Below are 24,233 nucleotides of genomic sequence, written 5' to 3' on the forward strand. Positions count from 1 at the left end.
CTCACTTCTGTCTTCGAATCAATACAAAGTAGCGAGTTCAGTGACTTGCCCAGGGTCACTTCGCCAGTGGATTTGCAGTCAGGGCTTCCCGATTCCAGCCCTGGCGCTGTCTCCACTGCCCTCCCGGAGACACCACAGACCCAGGCCTTATCTCTGGCCCCCAGAGGGCTGCTGGGGGGCTGGGGGGGCTCCAGGCAGAGACGTGGAAGGCACTTCCCCTCCGGGAGTCCCTGCGGCCTTTGGCCGTTGCCTGATGGTGGGCTCTCTGGTGTCTTGCAGCCGCTCCTGCCAGCTGGACGGGAGGCTGCACCGAGGAAGCAGGATGAAAAGATGGCAAACTTCTTGTTACCTCGAGGCGCCACCAGCTTCCGTCGGTTCACTCGAGAGTCCTTGGCAGCCATTGAGAAGCAGATCGCCGAGAAGCAGGCCCGCAGCGTCACCCAGGACAGCCGCGACACTCCACTCGAGGAGGAGAAGCCGCGGCCCCAGCTCGACCTGCAGGCGTCCAAGAAGCTGCCGGACCTCTACGGCAACCCACCGCGAGACCTCATCGGGGAGCCGCTGGAGGACTTGGATCCCTTCTACAGCACCCAAAAGGTGAACGGAGGCCCAGATGGGGCGGGGCAAATCCCCGGGAGGGCCGGCTGGGGTCTGGGTTCGAATCATCCCTTCCGGGTTCCAGGGCAAAAGGCACCACAGGGGCCACTTCAGGACCTGTCTTCCATCCTCTCATGGATTGTCCGATCCCAGCACACTCCTAGCCACTTCGGAAACGAGGGAGGCAGTGTGGGACCCCTGGGTCCAGCTCCGCTTCTGTGGCTTCCCCTCCCCGGGTCTCGGTGTCCTCATCTGTAAAATGGGACACCTGAACACTTCTAGTCCCTTTCATGTTCTTTCTTTCCATTCTTCGGCCATTTGTTGGCCTTGGATCTGTGACTTCATGCTTATGGGGCTCTCCCAGGTGAAGCAAGTCCCCGAACCAGCCACAGCCAACACTTTCTCTGTAGTTAACAGTCTTAAAGGGTTACCTGGGGGACTTAGAGAAGAAGTGACTTGCCCAGGGTCACTCATCCGAAATGTGTCAGAGGTAGAATTTGAACCCAGGTCTTCCTGACTGAAAGGCCAGTTCTTTATACCATACTTCTCAGACTTTTATTTTAATAGATGGGGAAACAGAGGCTCAGAAAAGTTAACTCATTTGCCTGGGGTCCCACCTAACCTCATCAAGGCTGTAGCCTCGACGGGCAGCAAGATAGCACGATGGGTAGAGCACCAGGCTTGGAGTTGGGAGGTCCTGAGTTCAAATTTGACCTCAGACCCTTCCTAGCTGTGTTCCCCTGGGCAAGTCACTCAACCCCATTTGCCTAGCCCTTAGAGTTATTACTGAGACAGAAAGTGAGGTGTTTGGGGCTTTTAAAGCCTCTGCTCCTGCCCCCACGCTGTAGCACCCATCCCTGGTTCTCTCCCCGCCACTCCTCCTGGTTCCCAGGCCAGGTCGTCTCTGGCACTCAGGACAGACTCTGGTGTTCCCTCTGAAGGCCCAAGAATGGAGGAGAGACCCAGAGACCCGCCTCCAGCCCCCCAGGGACTGCGGGAGGATGCCGCGGGAGGCCGGGGGGCTGCCAGCCTCTCACGGGCACCTTCTCTCCTGGGTTCTCTCTCCTAAGGTCTGGCCGTTAGCGGGCTGGAGGCTGGGGAGCCCAGGCCAGACCCTCGCCTCGGTCCAGGGGACAGGGGGGCGTTAATCCCTCGAACCCTCCCGACTCCAGTGCCTGCCCCTCCTTGGCCGCTCATCCCCCGGCTCTCCTTCAGGCCTTCTCCCTTGTCCCTGGTTAACCTGCCGATGGGGCCTCCTGGGTCTGCCCGGGAAGCTGCTGGCTGCGGTCCCTGAGGCTCCTCCTCATTCGGGGCCCGGATCCCCAGTGGGCAGTGCAGCTCCCTCAGCCTCAGATTGGCTCTGCTCGTGGCCTGGCCCAGCATCCGGCCGTCTACCTGCAGGAGGAAACAAGATTTGCATGGGGGCGCAGGCCTTCTCCCAAGAAGGGTTGGGCCAGGAGTCAGACGGTGATGGGCACAGGCCTCCACTGTATGAAGTCAGGACCTTGGAATGAGAACTGGAAAGGACTTGGGAGGCCATTTGGTCTACCCACCCCTCATTTTACAGAGGAGGAAACTGAGGCCCAAAGAGGTTATGGGACTTACCCAAGGTCACACAGCTAGGTAGCAAGAGAGGAGAGATTTAAGCCCAGCTTTTCTGACCCCAAAGTACATAGCATTGAATTTCCTGGTGAGAAAATGAGAGACAGAGAGACAGAGAGAGAAGGAGGGAGATGGGGGGGGGGGGAGAAAGGGAGGGAGACAGAGAGAGACAGAGAGAAAGAGAGAGACAGAGAGACAGAAAGAGAGAGACAGAGAGAGAGGGAGGGAGACAGAGAGAGACAGAGAGATAGAAAGAGAGAGACAGAGAGAGGGAGGGAGGGAGAAAGGGAGTGAGAGAGAGACAGAGAGAGAAAGAGAAACAGAGACAGACAGAGAGAGAGACAGAGAGAGAAGGAGGAAGAGAGAGAGACAGAGAAACAGACAGACAGACAGACAGACAGACAGACAGACAGACAGAGACAGAGAGAGAGAGATAGAGAGAGAGGGGGAGGGAGAAAGGGAGTGAGAGAGAGAGAGAGAAAGAGAAACAGAGACAGAGAGAGAGAGACAGAGAGACAGAGAGAGAAGGAGGAAGAGAGAGAGACAGAGAAACAGACAGACAGACAGACAGAGACAGAGACAGAGAGAGACAAAGACAGAGAGAGACAGACAGAGCATGTGTTGATCGTGGTGGATTGTGGACCAGTCCATGGTGACTCTCCATTTATCATGAAGGTCTGAGCTGAAGAAGCCTGTGAATGGGCACCCTGTTAGGGGGTGAATGAGCCTTGAAGGAGGGGTCCAAAGGAGCACCCTAGGAAATAGCAGTAACTTTGGGTAAAGGAACCAGGTGAGGAACAGGTCTGCACACCTCAGTTCTCTCTGGTCCTGAGCACAAACAGGGTTGGGGTCAGCATCAGGGTTTGGAAGTCTTTCCTGGGGTCCGGTGGCTAGTGAATTTCTGAGGCTAGTTTTGAACTCGGGTCTGCCTAACTCCAGGACCAGAGCTCTACCCACTCTACCACCCATTTTCCCCTAAGTAAGGGCCAAGTCAGAAACCCTCTACCTCTGACTAAGGCATTCCATGATGTGATTTCCTGACACTGAGAGATGCTTCCGGTGTGCTGAAGACGTTCTAGTCCAGTGGAGTCAAACTCAAATGGAATTGGGAGTGGAAGGGGAGGGACACATAGCCGTCCATGAGGATCCATATTGGCTTAGAAACCCCCATATTCAAGTTATTTTCCTGTATTTTCTATGTCAAATCTTTCCCTCTGATGTCTCCATCTGTGTGGGCTGCGTGTGCCCTGGTGGCATTTGACATCTCTGATCTAGTTCACTGCCACCAGGGTTCGAGGCGGGATTTGACCCGAGGCCCACCTAACATGAAGACCAGCCCGGTATTACCCCCCCATGCCACACTGTGTCTAACTCTCCCGCCTCAGCCCGGTGAGGGTGAGGAAGTGGCTCGAAGAAAACCTGGAGGGAAATTTCCTACATCTTCCCAGAGGAGACAAGCATGGCCCATCCCAAGGCCCCTTGGAGCCTTCGCTCATTATCCACTATTGGGCATAGTCTTCCCAGCAGCCTAGGGGGGGAGCTGGTGGGGCGGAGGGGGTCTGAGCATCTTTGCCTAAACGTTGCATATCATTTGTGTACGGTTTGCATGTGCCCGGGGAGCTGGGGACCCTAGCTGTTTCAGGACGTGCTCCAATTTAGGGCTACTTTCCCCCTGGAGCTGTCACTTCTTCCTCTGGGTCTTCTGTCTCTTCCTTCTTACTGGCTGCTCAGCTAGGCAGAGCCAACTGGGGAAGGAGAGAGAGAATGAGGACCTGAGGTCCCTAGTGGTCCCCAGCTTGAAGGATGCCCTAAGCTCAGCCCCAACTCTGAGGGGGTGTCTTGGGAATGGACTTGACTATTCAGTGAGGAGGAGACCGTATAGTACATTAGAAAGAACATTGACTGGAGAACCAGAGAACCTGGGTTCAAATCCTTCCCTGAGCCTCTGTTTCTTCCCCTATGAAATGATTGGGAAGGGCTAGCTGGGCTCTGAGGAGCCTCTCAATTCTTGCTCTGCGATCCCATAAGCCCAGGTACCATCCCGAGGGGCAGCCCTTCCAGTTCTTCCCCACGTTGCCTCCCACATCCCTACTCTCTACCCCACTCCAGCCTTCCACAGCCCAGGCAGCTCCGTGGCCCCCTGGGCCAGCTCCCCCTTTCCTCACCTCGGAGGTCTCTCTCTGCTCTAAATCTGTGCTCCAGGGTAGCCAATACCTTTGTAATCTGTTCTCTGCCTTCTCTCTCTTTATCCACAGACCTTCATTGTACTGAACAAGGGGAAAACCATCTTCCGATTTAAATGCCTTGTACATCCTCAGCCCCTTCCACCCCATCCGGAGAGCAGCGGTTAAAATCTTGGTTCATTCATATCCTTTTCAGTTCTGTGTGGGAGTCCTCATCTGGAAGCGACCTGGGTCAGGAGGGGCGGTGAGCATGCTGCTTCCATTGGGTGGGGAGAGGACTTAGGCTACAGTGAAAAAGTGACCTCAAGCTGAGGGCCACCTGCCTGATGCTTTCCACTCCTGGAGCTGTGGCTCACACTCTCTTTTGAATGAACATAAAGCCAAGAGTTGGGGGGTTGCCTGGACCTGTGATTTCATCAGCATGGAAAATTCTTGTGGAAAAACTTCCTTCACCCACTCAGATCAACAACTGAGTAACTTGTAGCCTTAGAGATGCCTAGGACACTGAGTAGTTAAATGACTTGCCAGCAGTCACACGGCTAGAATGAATTAGAGGCAGAATTTGAACTCAGGACTTTATGATTCAAAAACCACTACACTGTGATATTTTATAGGCTAAGGCTAGTAGCAGTATAAAATATAGTAGAGATAAATGTAAACTCTACTGGGTAGGTACAAATAATCAATTGTAGAAGTTCAGGATAGGGGAAGTTAGTGACCAGATAGCCATTTATGTAAAATTGACACTGGCTCATCAGTGGATAAGGGTGAGGGACAGCTGAGTGGCTCAGGGGATTGAGAGGCAGGCCTGAAGATAGGAGGTCCTGGGTTCAAATCTAGCTTGAAATGCTTCCTAGTTCTATGACCATGGGCAAGTCATTTAACCTTATTACCTATCCCTTTATAGCTCTTCTGCCTCAGAACCAATTTATGATATTGATTCTAAGACAGAAGGGTTTAATTAAATAAAAAAGGCAGGAGTGTGATTCAGCAGCCAGAAAAGCTCATCTAATTTCATGGCAGTGGGGTTCAGAATAAGAGAGGGGATAGTACTGCCAGACTCTGCCCTTGTCAAACTAAATAGACCTGAGTATTATGCTCAGTCCTGTGTGCCACCTTTTAAGAACACTGACAGAATGAAAGGTATCCAGAGGAAGCTGATTAGAATTGTGAGGGCTCCAAAGATGGGACCATTGAAGAATTGGGTCCCTAAAGCAGTGAAGACTAGAGGGGGCAAGAGAACAATGCTGTAGTCTTTTGAGGGTCTGTCATGGGAAAGGATTCGCCTTCTCCTTGGTCTGGCCTTGGCTTAAGAGGTGGGAGTTGTAGAGAGGGGGATTATGCTTGGAATTTGAAGGAAGAACTTCCTAACCATTAAATCCCTGCTCCTTCCCCATGTGGAGTGAGCTGCCTCAAGAACAGCAGCTTCCCATCCTCTTCCAAGAGCCCCTCAAGAAAAGTCAGAACAAGCACTTGTCACTGGAATGGTCAGGGTGAGAAGGTCACTTGGGTTGTTCTGGGACAGCAGTTAAAAATAGGATTAGGGACTTCAGTGTGGACAAAGCTTTCCCGAGGGTGCAGGAGCCTTGATTTAGAGTTGAAGGCAGCCTTGGAGCCCATCAAGTCCCAACCCTCCATTTTACAAGTGGGGAAACTAAGGCCCAGGAAGTGGGCTGTAGAGCAAGGGTGGCAGGGCAGGGGAGGCTCTGTTTTTAATGCCGTCCAATCTTCTTCGTGTGCCTGGCCCAGAGGTTCGCCATGCTCCCCATAGGCACAAAGTTGGCTCTCCCTAACTTCTGGGGCTGAGCTCTTTAGGACGCTTTCTCCTACCTCCCCAGCCTGCCTCCAGGCCCAGGCTAGTTTTCCAAATACGGGATGTGTGTGTAGTATATGATGCCAGGACCCCCCCTCCCGCCTTTGCCCCAAAGGAGCAGGAGGGTCCCTGCCCTTTGTCACGGGCAGAGCCAGGGAGTTGGGGAGTACCCAGGGAGGCGGGTGGCAAGGCAGTGACTCAGAGAGACAGCTGGAGGGGGAGAAGGAGGTCATTCCACCAGCTGGTGCCACAGAGGATCCAATCAGGCCCTACGAGGCTGGCCTGTCACTGAGACAAAGCCAGGGGCTGCCCACTCCCCCGTCCACCTCCCTCCCTGGGGCTGCCCTTTTGTGTGACTTCTCCGCTCTGTCAGGCGGCTCTCAGGCTCACTTGTAACCCAATCTCACCTCCCTGGGAGGGGGAATGGCAGACATACTGTGGCTTTCACCTCTGGCCCTGTGCTCACTGATCAGTGTGGTGAGAACACTGGGGCCTCCCTCCCTCCTCTGTCCGTGTGTGTGTGTGTGTGTGTGTGTGTGTGTGTGAGTGTGTATGTGTGTGTGAGAGTGTGTGTGTGAGTGTGTGAGTGAGTGTCTATGAGTGTGTATGTGAGTGTGAGTGTGTGTATGAGTGTGTATGTGTGAGTGTGTGAGAGTGTGTGTGTGTGAGAGTGTGAGTGTGTGTGAGAGAGAGTGAGTGTGAGTGTGTGTGCGTATGTGTGTGAGTGAGTGTGTGTGAGTGTGTGAGAGTGAGTGAGTGTGAGAGAGAGTGTGTGAGAGTGTGTGAGTGTATGTGAGAGAGTGAGTGTGAGTGTGTGTGAGTGTGTATGTGTGTGAGAGTGAGTGTGTGTGTGAGTATGTGTGAGAGTGTGTGTGAGAGAGTGAGTGTGTGTGTGTGTATGAGTGAGTGTGTGAGAGTGAGTGTGTATGAGTGTGTGTGTGTGTGTGAGAGTATGAGTGAGTGTGTGTGTGAGAGTGTGTGTGTGAGAGACTTCTCCTCCGAGGATGGGAGATGGCCCACTTCTTGTACTCCTACCTTGGGGAGAGAGCAAGACCGAGCAAGAATGGTGCTCCGGCTTGGACAGGCCATTCCTGGGGCCGAGCTTCCACTCCCAGGCCGGGGGCCTGGACCTCGCAGGGCTCTCAGTGGCTTACCTTCTGGGATAAGCTCCAAGACAAGTAAGAGGAAGCCAGTGGAGATGAGGGGCAACCTTTAACTGCAGAGCCCAGGCCTGATGTCATGGAGACCAGGGTTCGAATTCTGCCTCAGACCCTTACTCACTGTGCAGTCCCCTCCCAGCCTCCATCTCCTCAATCTGTATGACAGGAATGGCCTCCAGTGGCCTTTCTCCTTCTGTGTTCCCATGAGCATGCCCTCAGGGAGCTTCCTCTCTAGTGGGGCTTCTGTAAAGGTAAATGTAATAGAGGGAGCAGAGAAATGTGAGAGAGACAGAGAGAGGGACAGAGACATAGAGACAGAAAGAGATAAAGAGAGACAGCGACAGAACGAGAGACACAGAGAGATGGACAGACAGACAGAGAGGGACAGAGACAGACAGACAGAGACAGAGAGAGACACAAAGACAAAGAGATAGAGAGAGACAGTGACAGAAAGAGGGACACAGAGAGATGGACAGACAGACAGAGAGGGACAGAGACAGAGAGAAAGACAGACACAGAAAGAGATAGACAGAGACAGACAGACACAGAGACAGACAGAGAGAAAGACACAAAGGCAAAGAGATAGAGAGAGACAGTGACAGAAAGAGGGACACAGAGAGAGGTGGAGCCAGAGTGTGTTCCGATGAGGGATTGGGGCAGTGAGAAAGAATCCAAGTCGGCCCAATCCAGCAAACATTTATGGGTCCCTACTGTGTGGCAGGGCAGTCGCTGCCCTCGCGGGCCTCCATTCTGTCAGATCTCTGCGCACAAATGAGTGTGAGACACGAAATGTGAAGGGGGGCAAACACTGGGGGAATTCAGGGACGACTTCCCAGAGGAGGCAGCGCTGAAGTTGAGCCTTGAAGGAAAACCAGGATTCTGAAGGCTGAGCCAGAAGAGAAGGCACTCTGGGCCCGGGGAGCAAACAGTATGTGCAATTGTGCGAGTCAGGAGGGAGCGCTGGGTTCGAGGGGGGCCAATAGACCAGCTTATCTGGAACCCTGCATTGATGAAGGGCTCCTGGGAGCACCAGGCGACAGCCTCCAGTTTGGGTCCTGTGGGCAGTGGGGAGTCACTGAAGCTTTTGGAGTGAAGGAGTGACGCGTTCAAAGCTGGGGATCACCCTAGAAGTGACTTGGAGCCAGGGGGCTTTTCCTGGACTTCTGGGGACCCACATTCTCATGGGGGCCAAGACCCCAACATTCTCTCAAAGGGTGGCCTCTTTGGGGGGCCCTCGGCCGGGGGCTTCCAAGGAAACCTCCTCAGAGAGACTCGTGGCCAGCCGGGGCCAGTTTCCAAGGAGGAGCCAGACCGTCCGCTCTCACGGTCACTATCGGGTGGCAAAGACAGGATGCTTGTGGTCAAAGTCCAGGATCTCCGCCTCTGACCCAGGTAGGCTCCTTCAACAGAGCAGCCCTCAAAGCAGCTTCCGCACTCGCATCCTGCGCCGTCAGTTTGCTCGTTTGATTGGCTCCAGAGGCGATGTGGTAGGGAAGGCTTGGAGTCAGGGAGAACCACCAGAGCCACGGTGAGCTCGGAGACCCTGGGGGAAGCAGTCAACCTCCCCGAGCCTCAGTTTCCTCATCTGTAAAATGAATACAATAACATTTGTAGCACTCGCCCCAGAGGATTGTCACAAGGAATAAGTGAACCCCTGTTTTGAAGTGCTCTGCAGACCTGAGAACCTGCCTGTAGTGGGCAGCTGAGTGGCTCAGTGGCTGGAGAGCCAGGCCTACAGAGCAGGTGCCCTGGGTTCAAGTCTGGCTGCAGACACTCATTTAACCCCATTGCCTAGCCTTCACTGCTCTTCTGCCCTGGACCCAATACGCCGTATTGATTCTAAGCCTAAAGGTAGAGATTCTGAAAAAAATAAAATAAAATTAATTAATTTATAAAGTCTTTAGAGAATGACGAGGGGAGGGGAAGTGAGGTGGCTCAGTGGGTAGAGCCAGGCTCGGAGATGAGACGTCCTGAGTTCAAATCTGTCTTCAGGCGCTTCCTAGCCGTGTGGTCCTGGCCAAGTCACTTGATCCCTATTCCTTCGCGCTCTTCTGCCCTGGAACCAGCACGCAGCTGTGCTTCTGAGAGGGAAGGCAAAGGGGTAGCCTTAGAAAGCCGCCTCCCTGCAGGGAGCAGACAAGTGGTAGAATGGAGAGGCTGGTTTGGAAGGCAGGAGATCTTGAACGAATCCCCCCTCGGACGCCGATCATCTGAGTGGCCTTGGCCAAGTCACTGCTCTTGTTGGGCTTCCGTTCCCCTCTTGGTGCCTGGAGTGGGGCGGAACCGGCCGAGGTCTGGGCTTGCTGGGGGGGGGGGTGCAGGCAGCGGCACCCCCAGGAAGCGAAGTGCCCGCTCTGTGAAGCCAAGGCCAGCCCTGCGGCCCCTCAGAGAGCTCCAGAAAAGCCCTTGTCGGCTCATTGCTGCACCTGCCCAGTGGTCTCTGGAGGACCGTCCCGCGGCCCCCAGAGGGCCTTAGCCAGGCGGCCCAGCTGTCTCCCGCGGAGGTGGGGAGGGCTCCGGACACACAGCTCCGAGACTGCCTCACCCAGTATAGTAAGTAGCCAGAGTTCCTGGCCGTGTGGTCTTCCCCCCCCACCCCCCGCTTGTCCCGCCCCGGGAATCGGAGGACGCTCCCTCCCCCTCTCCTGGGCATCGCCAGTCCTCGAGGGCACCGAGGATGTCAGCCATCCTGGAAGCCGGGGAGGCCACCTTGTGCAGCGGGCACCGGATATGGGGCCGGAGGACCCGGCTTCGAATCCTGCGCGTTACGGCCTGAGCCTCATCGCCTGTTTCAATCTCAGGTTCCTTCTCTGCAGAGCGGAGGGAGAGCGGCCATGACTCTGGGCAGAGTGTGGGGTCTCTTCCAGCAGCATTCGCCATCCCGGGGTCTCCTCGTGCCTCCGTTGGCCCCTTCGTACGCCAAAGGCATCGAACGTCGTTCTTGTGCGCCTGGAAAGGCACAGACGGGGCAGGCTCCGGTCCTAGAACCGTGTTCCTGGGCCGCGTGGGCTTGCAGGACTCAGCCCGGACCGCGCCAGTAATTGACGACTGGGAAACCTACAAGCGGCAATCGACAAATTCCATCCAGTGGAGAGCAATTCACGTGTCACATGGGTCTGCCTGCTGGCGCTCCGGCCCCTTCCTGGGCTCGCTCCTTCTTGGGAAGGGCTCCATGGCTGGAGGAGGAGGGCCTGGAGCAGCAAAGACTCGGGGGGCCGCGGGGAGCATCTCCCCTCCCCGATTTATGAATGGGGAAACTGAGGCCGTGGGAGGCAGGATTCGCATCCGACTAAAGCTCCCAGGCAGAGAGCCGGGAGGGCTGGACTGAGTGCCAGGACGGGATGATCTTTCTCTATCCAGGCTGGCCCTTTGCCTTTGGTCCATCTCAGGATTCTCTGAGGCCCCTCCGGTGATGACGGACTCCAGTCTGGCTCCGGGTTTGGAGTCGGAGCCTGTCCCTGCCCCGGGGGTCCCCCCTGCAGAGTTAGCCCAGGCCCCCTGCTCTGAGGTCCCGTCCGGCTTCGTGCTCCGTCCCCTCTCGGGATCGGGGCGCTACTCTGGCCAGGGGCCCCCAGGGGGACTCCTCTCCTGGGAGGAGTCGTCGCAGGGCCCTCCGCAGCCATCCGGCCTCTCCTTTAGGAGTGCAGAGAGGAGCCTCTCCCTGGTACGGAGGAGGAGACTGAGGCTCTCCGGGCCTTGGGATGAGCCAAGCGATCGCTCTCTAATGAGGAGAGCTGGCTCGGCTCTGCCTCTCCCCGCGCTGCCTCCAGGGGAGCAGCCTCCGGCGAAGCCATCCTCCCTCGCCAGGGCGCCTCGGAGCTCCTCTCTTGCAGGTTTCCAACCAACGCAGGGCGCTCGGTGACGGCGGGAGCCCCTGGGAGCCGAGCTCCAGGCTGTCGCCGCCCCAGGATTCCTGCGTGGCCCCCGAGGCCAGGGAGTGGGGCTGCCTCGAAGGCCCCCCAGCAGAGGCCCCGGCAGAGTTTCTGCGGCTGACCAGCATCCCTGGATCACGAGAGCCCCAGAGGCAGAGGTGGGAGCCCTCGGCCGCACGGAGCAGCAGAATCTGCACCCAGAGCCAGCCTGGAGGCGAGGGGGGACCTCTGAGGAGACCCCCTGGGCTCCCGGGGATGGGGACCCGGGAACCCTTCCCAGAAGCCCAGCCAAGGAAGGCAGGAGAGAAGGAGGCAGGAGGAAGAGAGAAGCTCCCTGCTCTCCAGGTGCCTGGGAAGTCATCAGAGACAGAAAGGCGTCCGCGTGGAGCAATTAGTGAGCAATTACAGGCAGCCGCCGCTGGAAACGGGAGGATGAGGGCTCTGCAGATGGGGTCGGATTTTCCTGTTGACTTCCCACAAAGATGGCAGAGTGGGGACCCCCCTGGCCCCGAGGTGCCAACCTCATTGGGAGAGTCTCCCTCGGAGAGCCCCACAGGTTCAGATCCGTCCGCTCCTGCCCTGGACAGGAGAGACGCTCACTCACTCCAGGGGCAGCAGAGAGCAGAAAGGATGGGGAGTCAGTGTGACCTTAGACAAGTCACTTCCCCTCCTCCCTCCAGAGGTTGTTTGAGACAATGGCCGAGGTCCCTGCCGGCTGGAGGTCTGACTCCATGGTAGATGCTTCGATTAAAACTAGAACCAGCAGCTCATCCCTCCCTTAAAGGGGTCCCTCTGACCTGCTGGAACCCGGATATGTCAGCTGCCAGCCTCCCCTCAATCTGGGCTGAAAGGAAGGAGCCTAGATTTGGAGCAGGCTTGTAGGCATCATTTCACAAATCAGGAGACTGAGGGCCAGGAAGCTTCCGTGATTTTAGTGAGTCGGTCAATAAACATCACAGCAGGGGATAGTGAAGTGGCTCAGTGGATACAGAGCTAGGCCTAGAGACAGGAGGTCCTGGGGTTCAATCTGGCCTCGGACATGTCCTAGCTGGGTGACCCTGGGCAAGTCACATGACCCCCATTGCCCAGCCCTTGCCACTCTTCTGCCTTGGAACGGAGTCCAAGATGAGGGTTTAAAAGGCAGAAACATCAAAGCACCTACTCTGTGCCAGACACTGTGCTAAGTGCTTGGGATAGCAAAAGAGGCGAAGACAGCGGCTGCCGTCAAGTGACTCACAATCCGGTGGGGGGACAACAAGCCAACGAATGTGTGTGAACGGGAAATGAAGTCTTGCCAACAGATACTGGGTAGTCATTTGAGAATGCAGAGGTAGATCTGAACCCAGGACCTCGGACTCCAAAGCCTACCGTCTTAGGAGAGCATGGGAGACGAGGTAGCCCCTCCCGGGCCTCCTTCCAGCCCCCCCGAAGTTCCGACGTTGATGCGGGCAAAGGGGCCCCGGGTATTCGGAGCCAGCGGCTCTTCCTTGTTTGGTTGGGAGCGGCGGAACACCAGAGTGCCCAGAGAGGAGGAAGGGTCACTCCAAGGACAGACGAGTGCGGACAAGAAACGCGGAGAGTGTGGCTCAAAGGGTGTCAACAGAGCAATGTCACCTTTGACGGGAGATGGGCCGGCTCTGGGTGAGCCGCGGACAGCCAGGGGTTCAGCGGGCACCCTCAGGATGGCCAGAGACATGGGGGGCCCCGGGGGAGCTTGGGGACGGCCCCACCAAGAACACAGACCACAGAGGCACAGACGGGGCCACGAGGCCTGGAGAAGCAGCACCAACTAGTCCCAGACACCCTCCAGCCACGGCCTGAGCGCCCATCGGCCTTTAGTCTGAGCCGACAGGTGACCAGCGTGGCCACAGGGGCCGAGAGGGCCGGCCGAGCTCCCGGAGGGTGTCCATCCACGCATCGGCGAATGCTTCCCGGCCACCCAGCGTGCACCCACTTGTGCTCCCATGAGAGAATTCAGTCTACCTGGAGAAGCCCACATGGAAGGACGGGCAGGGTCTGACAGCAACGAGAGAAGAGGTGACCAACTGCATGTGCCGCCCCCCTTTTACAGATGGGAAAACCAAGGCTCGTGGCAACGAAGCGAGTTAGCCAAGGACTCCAGAGGGGAAGAGGCTGACGCAGGCTCCTCTGACTCGGACATCAGCACCCTTTCCACTGGCCATGCCCCGACCTAGACCCCCTCCCCCTTAGATGAGGCAGTGAGGCAATGGGAAGGAGGAGGGGTCCCCGAGAGGGACAGAGAGTCTGAGCAGGGGTGACTGAGGAGTGAGGGGAGAGCCGCCTCCGGGTGACAGTCAGGAAAGGTGGCCTCGTGGAGACGGTCTTAAAGGGAGGATTCTGTTCTCATAACACCCCTGGGAGAGAGTTGCGGTTGTTATCCCCATTTTACAGGTGAAGAAATTGAGGCACTCAGAGTTGGACAACCAGTGTCTCAAGCAGGATTTGAACTCAGGGTCTTCCTGACTTAAGCATCTTTACTCACTGTGCCACCAAGGGGAACTGTGCCTAGGAGAATGTACCTAGCAATGGTGCCCAGGAGGGACCAGAGGAAAGAGGACAGGGAGGCCATGTGGGAGGCTGTGGAAAACGGCAAGAGAAAACATGGAGGGGCAGCTAGGTAGCATAGTGGCTAGAGCACCAGGCTTGGAGTTGGGAGGACCTGGGTTCAGCTCTGGCTTCAGACACTTCCAAGCTGTATGACCCTAAGCAAGTCACTTCATTCCTATTGCCTACTCCTTGCCATGATTCTCTTAGAATTGGCACTAAGGTAGAAGGGAAGGGAAGGAGGCAGAGACAGAGACAGAGACAGAGACACAGGGACAGACAGACAGACAGACAGACAGAGAGAGAGAGAGAGACAGGGACAGAGTGAGACAGGGACAAACAGACAGACAGGAACAGACAGAGACAGGGACAGACAGAGACAGAGAGAGACAGAGAAAGGGATAGACAGGGACAGAGAGAGACAAGGACAAACAGACAGGAACAGACAGAGACAGAGACACAGGGACAGACAGACAGACAGAGACAGAGAGAAACAGAGACAGGGACAGACAGAGAGAGAGAGAGAGAGAGAGAGAGAGAGAGAGAGAGAGAGAGAGAGAGAGAGAGAGAGAGAGAAAGACAGAGAGAGACAGGCACAGAGAGAGAGAAAGACAGAGAGAGAGAAAGACAGAGAGAGACAGGGACAGGGACAGAGACAGAGACAGGGACAGAGAGAGAGAAAGACAGAGAGACAGAGAGAGAGAGAGACAGAGAGAGACAGAGACAGAGACAGACAGAGACACAGAGACAGGGACAGAGAGAAAGGGACAGACAGAGAGAGACAGAGACAGGGACAGAGAGAGACAAGGACAAACAGACAGACAGACAGAGCGAGGAGCAGGGAGCTGGCCCTTTCTGTGGGAGCACCTAAGGACAGGCCCGGCCCCCCAGGCAGCAGACCCCCGATGGGTCCCAGAGCCAGCGGAGAAGCAGCGACACCGTCCCTATCAGGAGCCCTGTGAAATGGGGGCTGGCGGGGGGAGGAGGGGGGCGCTGGATGTGCTCCAAGTCCTGGCCGGGAGAGAAGGGCCCGGCGGCCAGGGGCAGCCCCTCCTCGAGCAGGATCCCCTGCCTGTCACCATATGAGGGCATCAGCTGGGCCGGGAGCTGGCGGCGGGCCAGCGGGGCCATCGGGGACACGTGCAGGCGTTGATGTGCCCCCCCGCCCGCCCCAGCCCCCCCGGGCAGCGGGAGCCGATGCTGTGACAGCCGCCGCTGCTCCGGAGGGCCCTTATCTGCCCGTGGGGGGGCCCAGCCCCCCGGTCATGGGAACTCGGGCTGGAGAAACGGCCCCTATCAGTGTGATACTGCCAGGAGTGTCTCTCTCAGCTCGGGCCGTTTTCTGTCAGCAGGAGCCCTGGCTCGAGGAGGCGCGGGGGGCGGGGAGCTCCGGCCGGCCGCCTCTTGGGCCTTCCTGCCCCACTGGCTGTCCCCGGCCGAGCTCGGCCGCACGGACGCCCCTTTAGGCCTTGGCGTCGAGCTCCCACATTGAGTCTGATCCAGTCTGTGTTGGCCCACCCAAGACAGCTTCCATTGGAGAGGTGCGGACAAGCAAGGGATGGACGCCCAAAAAGCGCCTCGTCCCCCTCATTCGCTCACCAGGCTCTGTTAAAAGGAGGACGGGGTCCCCCAAGACAAAGACGGGGTGCAAAGCAGCAGCCTGGAGGGCGCCTCCAACCCAGATCCCAGAGCAGGAGCCTCCCCGCCCTACAGGAGTTAGCATAGAGTACGAGAAGTCAGTTCTGATGCTTCTCATGCCGCCTGCACAGCAGAGCTGGGAGGTCAGCAGGACAGAAATCCCTCCGGCCATTTGACTTCTATTGAAGGATACCCACTGGCTCTCTGGTTTCAGGGGACCTGAGTTTAAATCACACCTCTGACAGTCACTGTCTGTGCAACCTGGAGAGAGATACTGACCTCCCTGGGCTTCCGCTTCCACATTTATATAAATGAGAAGATTGGATTAGGCGGTCTCTTTGGCCTCTAGATGTCTAATCCGAGGAGCTTCTCTGGGCCTCAATTTCCTCATCTGAATAAGAGAGGGTTTGAGTAGAGGGCCTCCGGGGGCCCTTCCAGCCCTATTGACAGGATCCTTTGAGCCTGGAGATGTTTGAGTTTGGCTTTGGTGTGGGTGCTGCCTTCATCAAGGCAGAGGAGAACCCGCTGGGGGTTAGCAGACAGTGTTCATGAATGGCTGCAGAGTCAGGAAGGAAGGAAGGAAGGGAGGAAGGAAGGAAGGAAGGGAGGAAGGAAGGAAGGAAGGAAGGAAGGAAGGAAGGAAGGAAGGAAGGAAGGAAGGAAGGAAGGAAGGAAGGAAGGAAGGAAGGAAGGAAGGAAGGAAGAAAGGAAGGAAGGAAGGAAGGAAAGAAGGAAGGGAAGGAGGGAGGAAGGGAGGGAGGGAAGGAGGGAGGGAGGGAGGAAAGATGGAAGGATGGACAGAAGGAAGAAGGGAAGGAAGGAAGGAAGGACAGATGGACTAAATGCCTACTAGTTCTGCTGAAAGCCTGGGCATGATCCTCTCCTGACCTTAGCTAGTTAAGACATTCATGGATGACAGACTCATGGCCCATCCCTGGACCTAAACTCAAGCCTGTCCAGTTTGCTCAGACCTGGCAGGTCTTGTCCCCCCTGGAATAGCCCTTCCAGGGCCTGTGTCATGGCTGGACTCTCCATCAGAAGGCATCAAGGAGCACTTGGGTGGCTATTTTGGGAGGATTTCACTCGTGGGGAGGACTCCCAGGGGAGGACAGGCTCTCCATCAGTGCTGATCTTCGCCTTTCCTGCAGCCCGGAGTCGTCCCGGTGCCTAGAGCAGGTGCCACAAGCTGAATGGGGAAATATTTCCCAAAATCCACGAAAAGGCCATAAAGCATAGATAAGAGAACAACATACACCATGTGGGACTCGAGTTCGACATCTCTGCCCTCGACGACTTGCCGAGAACCACACAAAGGGCAGGTATCCAAGCAGGACACATTTAGGAATTCTTTTGCTGAGGCTCCCCGTGGTTGGCAGGTTTGGGCTCTCAGGTTGAGGGACACCCGTGGAAGGCCATGCCAACAGCCGGGGCAGGACTAGCATACAGATCTTTGGAGGCCAGAGATTTGTCACCACGCCATCCCATATTTGTGAAATGTGTGTCTGTTCTGGGTTCGAATGTGGCCTCAGACCCTTCCCAGCTGGGTGACCCTGGGCGAGTCCCTTCACCCCCGGGGCCCACGCTTCCGGCTCTTCTACCTTGGAACCGAGACACGGCATTGAAGCTAAGGGGAGGCGAGGGTTAGGGTAAAAAAGGGATTCCAGTGGCTCGGGGAAACAAAGCCGGGCCGAGGGCCGGCCGGGGGCTGCGAGGCCAGGAGGGCGTCCGAAGCCTTCTCCGGCTCCGAAGGGTTGGGCTGGTTTTGAATCTGTGACCGTCGGCCTCGCGGGATCGCCCTGCATTTCTGCACCCTCCCCGCCGCCCGCTCTGCTCTCTCCCGGCAGCACGAGCCAGAGGGCTGGGCCAGGTAATGGAAAATGTTTGGGCTCCGGCGATGGGGAGAGAAGGCCCCGGGAGGGCAATTACCGGCTCCAAGCTGGCCGCCGGGAATAGGCAGTCTTGTGGGCTGCTGGAGGCTGAATGAACCTCGCCAGGCGCTGCGGGCTCCTTCGGGACACGCCCGCCCGCCAGGAGGCTTCTGGGAGGCTGGCAACGGCGGGCGGGCGTGTCCCGCCCACATCGGAGCTCTGGGAGGGGCTCGGGCCGGCGGAGAGGGGGCAGGGAGAGGCCCCGCCAGCCCCTTCCCTCCACAGGGCCATCCTGAACCCTTGTGGCCTTCGGAAAAATTCAACAGAATCTGCCAGGGCAGCCCACGGTGGCCTCTGCTAGTGGGAGGCAGGACGAGGCTTGGCTCACGTGCACGCCCTGCCCTGAGCCATCCCCTGTCTGAGCCTCAGTTTCCTCATCTGTAAAAGGGATGTCATTAGGCCTGACGTGCCGGAGTCCCGGCATTGCAACGGGCAGCTCTTGGCGCATCCACTCCAGCCTCCCCACCAGGAGCCAGGGGCAGGGTTCCGGGTGGGCCTGCGGTCCGGAAGACGCGAGTGCGGATCCGACCTCAGACACCGGGGCTGACTGAACGAGTCACCAGCCCTGTCCGCCTCCGCTGGGTCCGGGGCCCTTCCTCGGCGTGTCCCCGAGACCCTGCAGGCACCTCTCTGGAAGCTGAGCAAGAAGCCTCCCCGGCCTGGGGAAGGAGGAAAGGCCTGGTGGGAAGGCCGGGCAGTGGGGGCTGAAACGGGGCCTTCCTTCCCCCCCCCCACGTCTGGCGCATTTGGATGGAGGTTCCTGGGAAGGGGCCATTTCGGGGGTTCACGCCGCGGGGTGCTCCTAGCCAGCCAGGACTCCGGGGGAGCGGGGTGGGGCTCGGGTCCCCTGACCGACTCTTCCTTAACTCCCAGCCCTACTCTGTTCAGTATGTTTATCATGTGCACCATCCTCACCAACTGCGTGTTCATGGCCCAACACGAGCCCCCGGGATGGACCAAGTATGTCGAGTAAGTATCTCTCTCGAGCCTCCTCCCAGCCTCCAGCCGCCATCTCTCCTGTCTTGGGGCTGCGCGGACACGGGTGTCCTCAGGGTGTGGAGGGGCCCGTCCCGGCTATTGCAGGGGAGGTAAACTGAGGCCTGGAGGGCCCCTCGCTTTGGGAGGGAGGGGCAGAACCGGGAGCTCTCCTGACTCTCCAATGGAGCTCGTGCAGGCAGGAAATGCCTCGTTAGTCTCTGTGTCTCGGCTCTTCCTCCTTTTAAAGCCTCCGCCACGGGCCACAGGAAGCCGACAGTATTCCCTGCCCTTGCAGTGGTGCCTTCTAGGCAGGAAGAGCGCCTCGAGGCTGTCCAGGGCCTTGCAGATGCCACTCGGGCGCCAGACATCCCTCCGCTCGGTGTCCACCACGTGCCTCGCACGAGCTCCTATCTGCCAAGCACTTCCTGAAGCTGACGCCCCGGGCCAGCTCTGGGGGTCGCCACCCTCATGAATGTTGCCCTTCAGGAGGCACACAGAGAGGTGGTTGGGTGCCCTGCCGTGTAGGAGGAGCAAGGAATGGGCTCTCCTGAGGCCCGGGCAGGGGCAAGGCCAGTGATGGAGAGGGCGGGGCGGAGAAGGGTGCCTCGGAGGGGCCCAAGGGAGAGGCCAGGCTGCAGGCCTCCAAACCCTGCCAGGCACGTACTGCAGAGAAGCCGTCCTTGGCACAAGGGCCGTGCCCCAGGTATTGATCCGTCATCTCGTTGTGATGGCACCTGCTGGCACAGTTCTTGGCACACAGTAGGGAAGTGGCCAGTGAGGCTTCCGTGGAGTTCAGGTCTACAGGCCCCGTGGGACGCTGTGGGATTTGGCCTGTGGCCGGATGCCGACGTTAAAGTGGGCACTTGGTCTTCTTGCTGCCCCTAAGCCACCTTCCCGAGTTCCTTTGCCAGTCTTCAGGCAGCCCAGCTGAAAGGGCAGTGATTTCCTCGAGAACTCAAGAAGCAGGTACGGGCAGGTGATCGAGCCCCCATCGGTGTTCCTGGTCCTCTCCCGACAGCCAGACCGGCCCACGGGCCGCCGAAGCTGACGAAGCCCTGGTCTGTACACATTCCCCAGCCTTCCTCCCTCCACGAGTCCCAAAGACTCAGCCCACCTCCGGCTCCGCTCCTCAGGAGAGCTGGCCTTCATTGGGCCATCTGACCGGCCTTCTGCGCGCTGAGGAGTGCCCTCAGGACGTCGCGGCTCTCTGCTACCCACAGCCTCTCAGACAGACCCGCCTCCCCTTCTGTTTTACAGTCAAGGCTGTGTGGTGGTCCCAAGGCCGAAGAGCAGCAAGGCTGGGCCGTGGGGGTTAAGGGACGTGCCCGGCCACCGAGCAAGGACGTGTCCGCGGCCAGGTCCGGACCCAGGTCCTCCCGCCCCCTGGCCTGGCTCTCCAGCTGGCCCTGCTTCCCCGTGTTCCAGGCGTGCTCTAACCCCTCTTCCCCTCTGTCCTCCAGGTACACTTTCACCGCCATTTATACCTTTGAGTCATTGGTAAAAATACTGGCACGAGGATTCTGTCTAAACGCGTTCACCTTTCTCCGAGACCCCTGGAACTGGCTAGATTTCAGCGTGATTGTCATGGCGTAAGTACCCTGGACTCCTGACCGCTGGCCGAGGGAAAGCTCTCCCCTCGGGAGACCCCCCAGACCCAGCGGCCGTTCTGCTAGGGCCCCCGCCTCCGGCCCTGGCACTTGGCAGCTTTAGAGCGAGGCATCCATCCTCCCCGAGCTGGGCCCGGCAGCCTCTGGTCAGAGCGTGAGGGGGCAGCAGCCAGGGCTCGGGCAGCGGAGACCCGTCCGTCCTAGAGGCTCCCAGAGCCCCGGAACCAGGTTATAAGGCAGGAAGCGGAGCGGAAATCCCTGAGAGAAACACAAGCCCACAGGCCTTCTGTCGGCCTCCCCCAGAGCTTTCCCACAGCGCTTCAGGGTGTCCAGAACACTTGACATCCATTATCCCTGCCATCAGCAGTTTCTATGGGGATGTCTCTGAGCTGTGCCAAGGATCCGCCATCGTGATTGGTCCTTGTGGCGTCTGTGGGGGAGGCAGGAGAGAGCCCGGCCGGGGATGGGGAAGCCATTTGCCTCAGGCCACTGTCCTGGCGCCTCGAGGGCCCCCTTCTAGAGCCCCCCATGGCCAGAGTGGAAGGAGCCCTGCTCCCAGGGCCAGAGAATACGGTGCTCGAGGCTGGCCCGGAGACGGCGGAGGAGAGGCCTCAGCTGCCAAGCGCCAGCCTCTAATGCCCCTAATAGAATTACGGGCTGGCCCATTGGGGGCCGGACTTCCCTCGCTAACGTGATTTGGAGCGACCAAATGGATGGCTTGAACGAGTGACCTTTCCGGGCAGCGCGTGCGCTCCCGCTGGCTGGGCTCAGCCTTCCAGCTTTCCCTCCCACGGCAGAGCCTTCCCCAGGACCTGTGGCCGGGACGTGGGCTCTCCCACTCCAGGCTGTCCACCGGGCTTCATCTCCGGGGTTTGGGGTGGGCACGGAACAGACCAGCAACAACAATAATTATCAGTGACGAGACCGTGGGTTGCTATTCAGTCATGTCTGAGTCTTCGTGACCCCATTGGTCCTGGAGGGGCTAGATCAGGAAACAGAGGCAGGCAGGGTTAAGGGACTTGCCCAGGGTCACTCAGCGAGGAAGTGTCTGAGGCCAGATTTAAGCACTGAAAATGGCTTTCTGATGCCAAGGCCCGTGCTCCATCCTCTACGCCACCCAGCTGCCCCTGTAGGACAGTCCTAAAATAGACACAGAGCACTGATGGCAGGGTTTCTTTGGAGCTCTGGAATCTCAGAGCACTTTGTGAAGGGGCCTCATTCCAGCGTCCCCTTCCTCCCCAAAGTGGGGGCGACAGGCATCGTTATTCCCATGTTCCAGATGAGAACATTGAGGCCCAGGCAGCTTAAGCCCCTTGCCCTTCTCGCTAGCCAATGCCCAAAGCAGGATTTGAACTTCTGGACTTCCAGCATCCATCCGCTGCCCCCGTTCCCAAGGTTCTTCTGCTCTGAGCCAGGGAGGACTCTTCATTGGTCTCTAGAGCATCTCCTGAGCACCTGCGTGTGCCCGGCGCGAGCCAGAGGGCATCTCGTGCATCGTCCCCGCCCATCCCGCCTGCCCTGGGACGTCTTCCCCATCGGACAGGTCTAACGACCAGGCACAAAGGCAGCCCCGGCCTGGCCGCAGGGGCCCTCCCTGACACGGCCCCGCGGGCCCAGAGGAGGGCCTTTCCCCCTTCACACTCCAGAACTCAGAGACTTCAGGACCGATGGGCGCCCGTGTGCCTCCCGCATGAAGCAGGCCTTGGAGCTCAGCAGTCTCCCAGGCCACTTCCTGCTCTGAGCTCCCTTGTTCTAGGAGGACGCTGGCTCGGGACGCCCCAGATCCCTGTAAGAGTGGCAGCTCCCTAATTCCGTGAGCGGAAATGAGTGGAATCAATTCCGTTCCATCCTAATTAGTCATGACGCCGTGTCAGCTCTGGCCATGGGGAAGACACGGGCAGAGGCAGCTGACCCTTTACTCCAAGGAATTCTTAGCACCTTTGGGAGGAGAGCGTCTTCTGCCTTCCACTGCCGCCCCAACGTGCCACACACACAGACACTCGCACGCGCGCACACTCACTCTTGCACACATACTCACACTCACACATTTTCTCACACACTCACATACACTCTCACACACACTCACACTCACACACATACATGTTTCTGAATACTCAGCGAGAAGAGCCCTCCTCCAGCTGGGCCCCCCATTTTCCCTCTCTTTGTAGCCACATCCTGGCACAGTGTCTGGCACGCGGTAAACCCTTCATACATGCTTGTTAGCTGACTGGTTGACAGAGGAGGAAAGTGAAGTCAGGGTTTCCCAGCAAGCTAGAGGCCTGGGGACAAGCAGCAGAGACTTCCCAGGCTCTTCCCACTGCTCCACTTGGGCAGGAATGGCCAGCTCCATGGGTGAGCCATGCTGGGGATCATGGGCTGAGTCTGGTCCCCCACACTCTGCACCCGCCTGCTAGCTTTCTCTAAAGGAGGCTCCGGAAGCCCCTGTCCCACCTAGAGAAGACCTGAGGCATGCAGAATGGGAGAGAGAGACAGAGAGAGACAGAGACAGAGAAGAAGAGTGACAGAGAGACAGAGACAGAAGGAGAGAGAGAGACAGACAGAGAGGCAAAGAGAGAGAAGGAGAGAGAGAGGCAGAGAGAGAGAGAGAGACAGAGACAGAGAGAGAGACAGAGAGACAGGGAGAAGAGAGAAGGATAGAGAGAGAAAGAGAGAGAGAGAAGGAGAGAGAGGGAAAGAGAGACAGAGACAGAGACAGAGAGAGACAGACAGAGAGAGAGGGAGAAGAGAGAAGGGGAGAGAGAGAGAGGGAGAGAGGGAGTGGGGAGAGGGAGAGGTTCAGAGGGAGAGGGGGAGAAAGAGAAAAAGAAAGAGAGAGGAGAGAGAGAGGGAGGGAGGGAGAGAGATTGGGAGGGGGGGAAGGAGGGAGAGCCTTCCCTATAGCAACACCTCCAATTTGGGGACCTTCACGGCTGTGTTCCAACCTCCCTCATCACTCGGGGAGTTGTTATGGAAACCAGCCGTGGAGGGAACCTCAGGGAAGAAAAGAAGGGAAGGAGGAGGGGAGGAGAGGGAGACACATTCCCCCACCCCAAAGAAGAGGCCTGGAATGTCCCCTCTCAGCAGGCACGCCCACGGCCCCTCGGACCCTACACCCAGACCCTGCAGGGAGGTAATTGTGGCCCTGGTGGATGTGAGGGGGAGCTGCTGGGCCGCTCTCTTGTCTTCAGTCACAAAAGTCCTGTTTTCCAGGGCACGCTCAGAGCTGAGCTGCAGCTGCAGTAATAGAGGATGAATAGTTTTTAATGAGGAATTCATTAGAGCGCCAGTGGAATTACCCAGATGAAAACTCCCTTTCTCTCCCTGACACCCGCTGCCTGACCGGCGGTTCTGGCCATCCTGGCGAGGCCTCTCCACAGCCCCAGAAGTCTGTCCCCCAAAGGGGGACGCCCGGCCCACAGAGAATGGCTCGGGAGCCCCCCGTCCTTGGGCTTTTCCTCTGCGGCACCATCATGGCCCCAGCAGGAGAATCTCCCCACATGCAACCACACACAGGTGGCACCTTGCCATCAGCCATGGAGCCAGGCATCGCCCAGCCCTGAAGGCTTCACCTTAGTTCTCTCTGGAGGAAGCCCATGCTGGGCCCCGAACAGGGCAAAGGATGCAGAGCTCATGTAAAATGAGAGAATGAAATGCTAAGCGTCCCCCTGCCCCCAGCACGCAGGCACACTCATGCACACTCACACACATACACACACACACACTCACACATACACATACTGACAGTCACACACACAGACACACATTCACACACACTGACACACACAGACACACATTCACACACACTGACACACTCACAGACACACTCACAGACACACATACACACACTCACACACACAGACACACACTTTCACACACCCACACTCACACACACGTCCGCCTGGATCCAGGCCTCTCTCCCCTGCTCAAGGGCCCCGGGGCCATGTCCCTAGGAGAGAGCTTTCCCCTCTCCCCACGCCATTCCTTCGGCCCATGTGGGAGCTCTTCTTCGGCCTGAGCTCAGATTAAATTGGCTTCCAGGCACTGGGTGGCAGGGATTGGCCACTATTTTCCAGGCTTCGTAGTCCCAGCACTCAGCTCAGGGCGTTGCAGTCACCTTGACCCAAGGGTGGTCCTAGTTGAGCCAGAGATGTATTGATGCTCTCGATTCAGAGGCAGCAGGGTACAATGCCAGGGGACAGGGTGAGCTGGAAGTCAGGGGCTTGGCTTCATTGGCCAACCATTGTTACTCCCCGTGGGACTTGGGGCAAGTTCGGTAGCCTCCCTGAGCCT

At 57.8% G+C, this 24,233-nt stretch overlaps 1 protein-coding gene across 2 annotated transcripts in view; it reads left to right on the plus strand.

Moving 5' to 3' along the window:
* The first annotated feature begins 330 nt into the window (after positions 1-330).
* SCN5A (sodium voltage-gated channel alpha subunit 5) overlaps positions 331-24,233 on the plus strand; it is a 109,438-nt gene continuing 85,535 nt past the window's right edge. The window contains 5 exon segments of one of the 2 annotated variants that reach the window (NM_001246327.1): positions 331-597; positions 4,455-4,496; positions 4,498-4,577; positions 18,247-18,327; positions 19,797-19,925. In NM_001246327.1, coding sequence (NP_001233256.1) covers positions 331-597; positions 4,455-4,496; positions 4,498-4,577; positions 18,247-18,327; positions 19,797-19,925 — 599 coding nt within the window. 2 annotated transcript variants of the gene reach the window in all.

This window comes from Monodelphis domestica, chromosome 7, assembly GCF_027887165.1.
Source record: "Monodelphis domestica isolate mMonDom1 chromosome 7, mMonDom1.pri, whole genome shotgun sequence".
In the NCBI taxonomy this organism is placed as follows: domain Eukaryota; kingdom Metazoa; phylum Chordata; class Mammalia; order Didelphimorphia; family Didelphidae; genus Monodelphis; species Monodelphis domestica.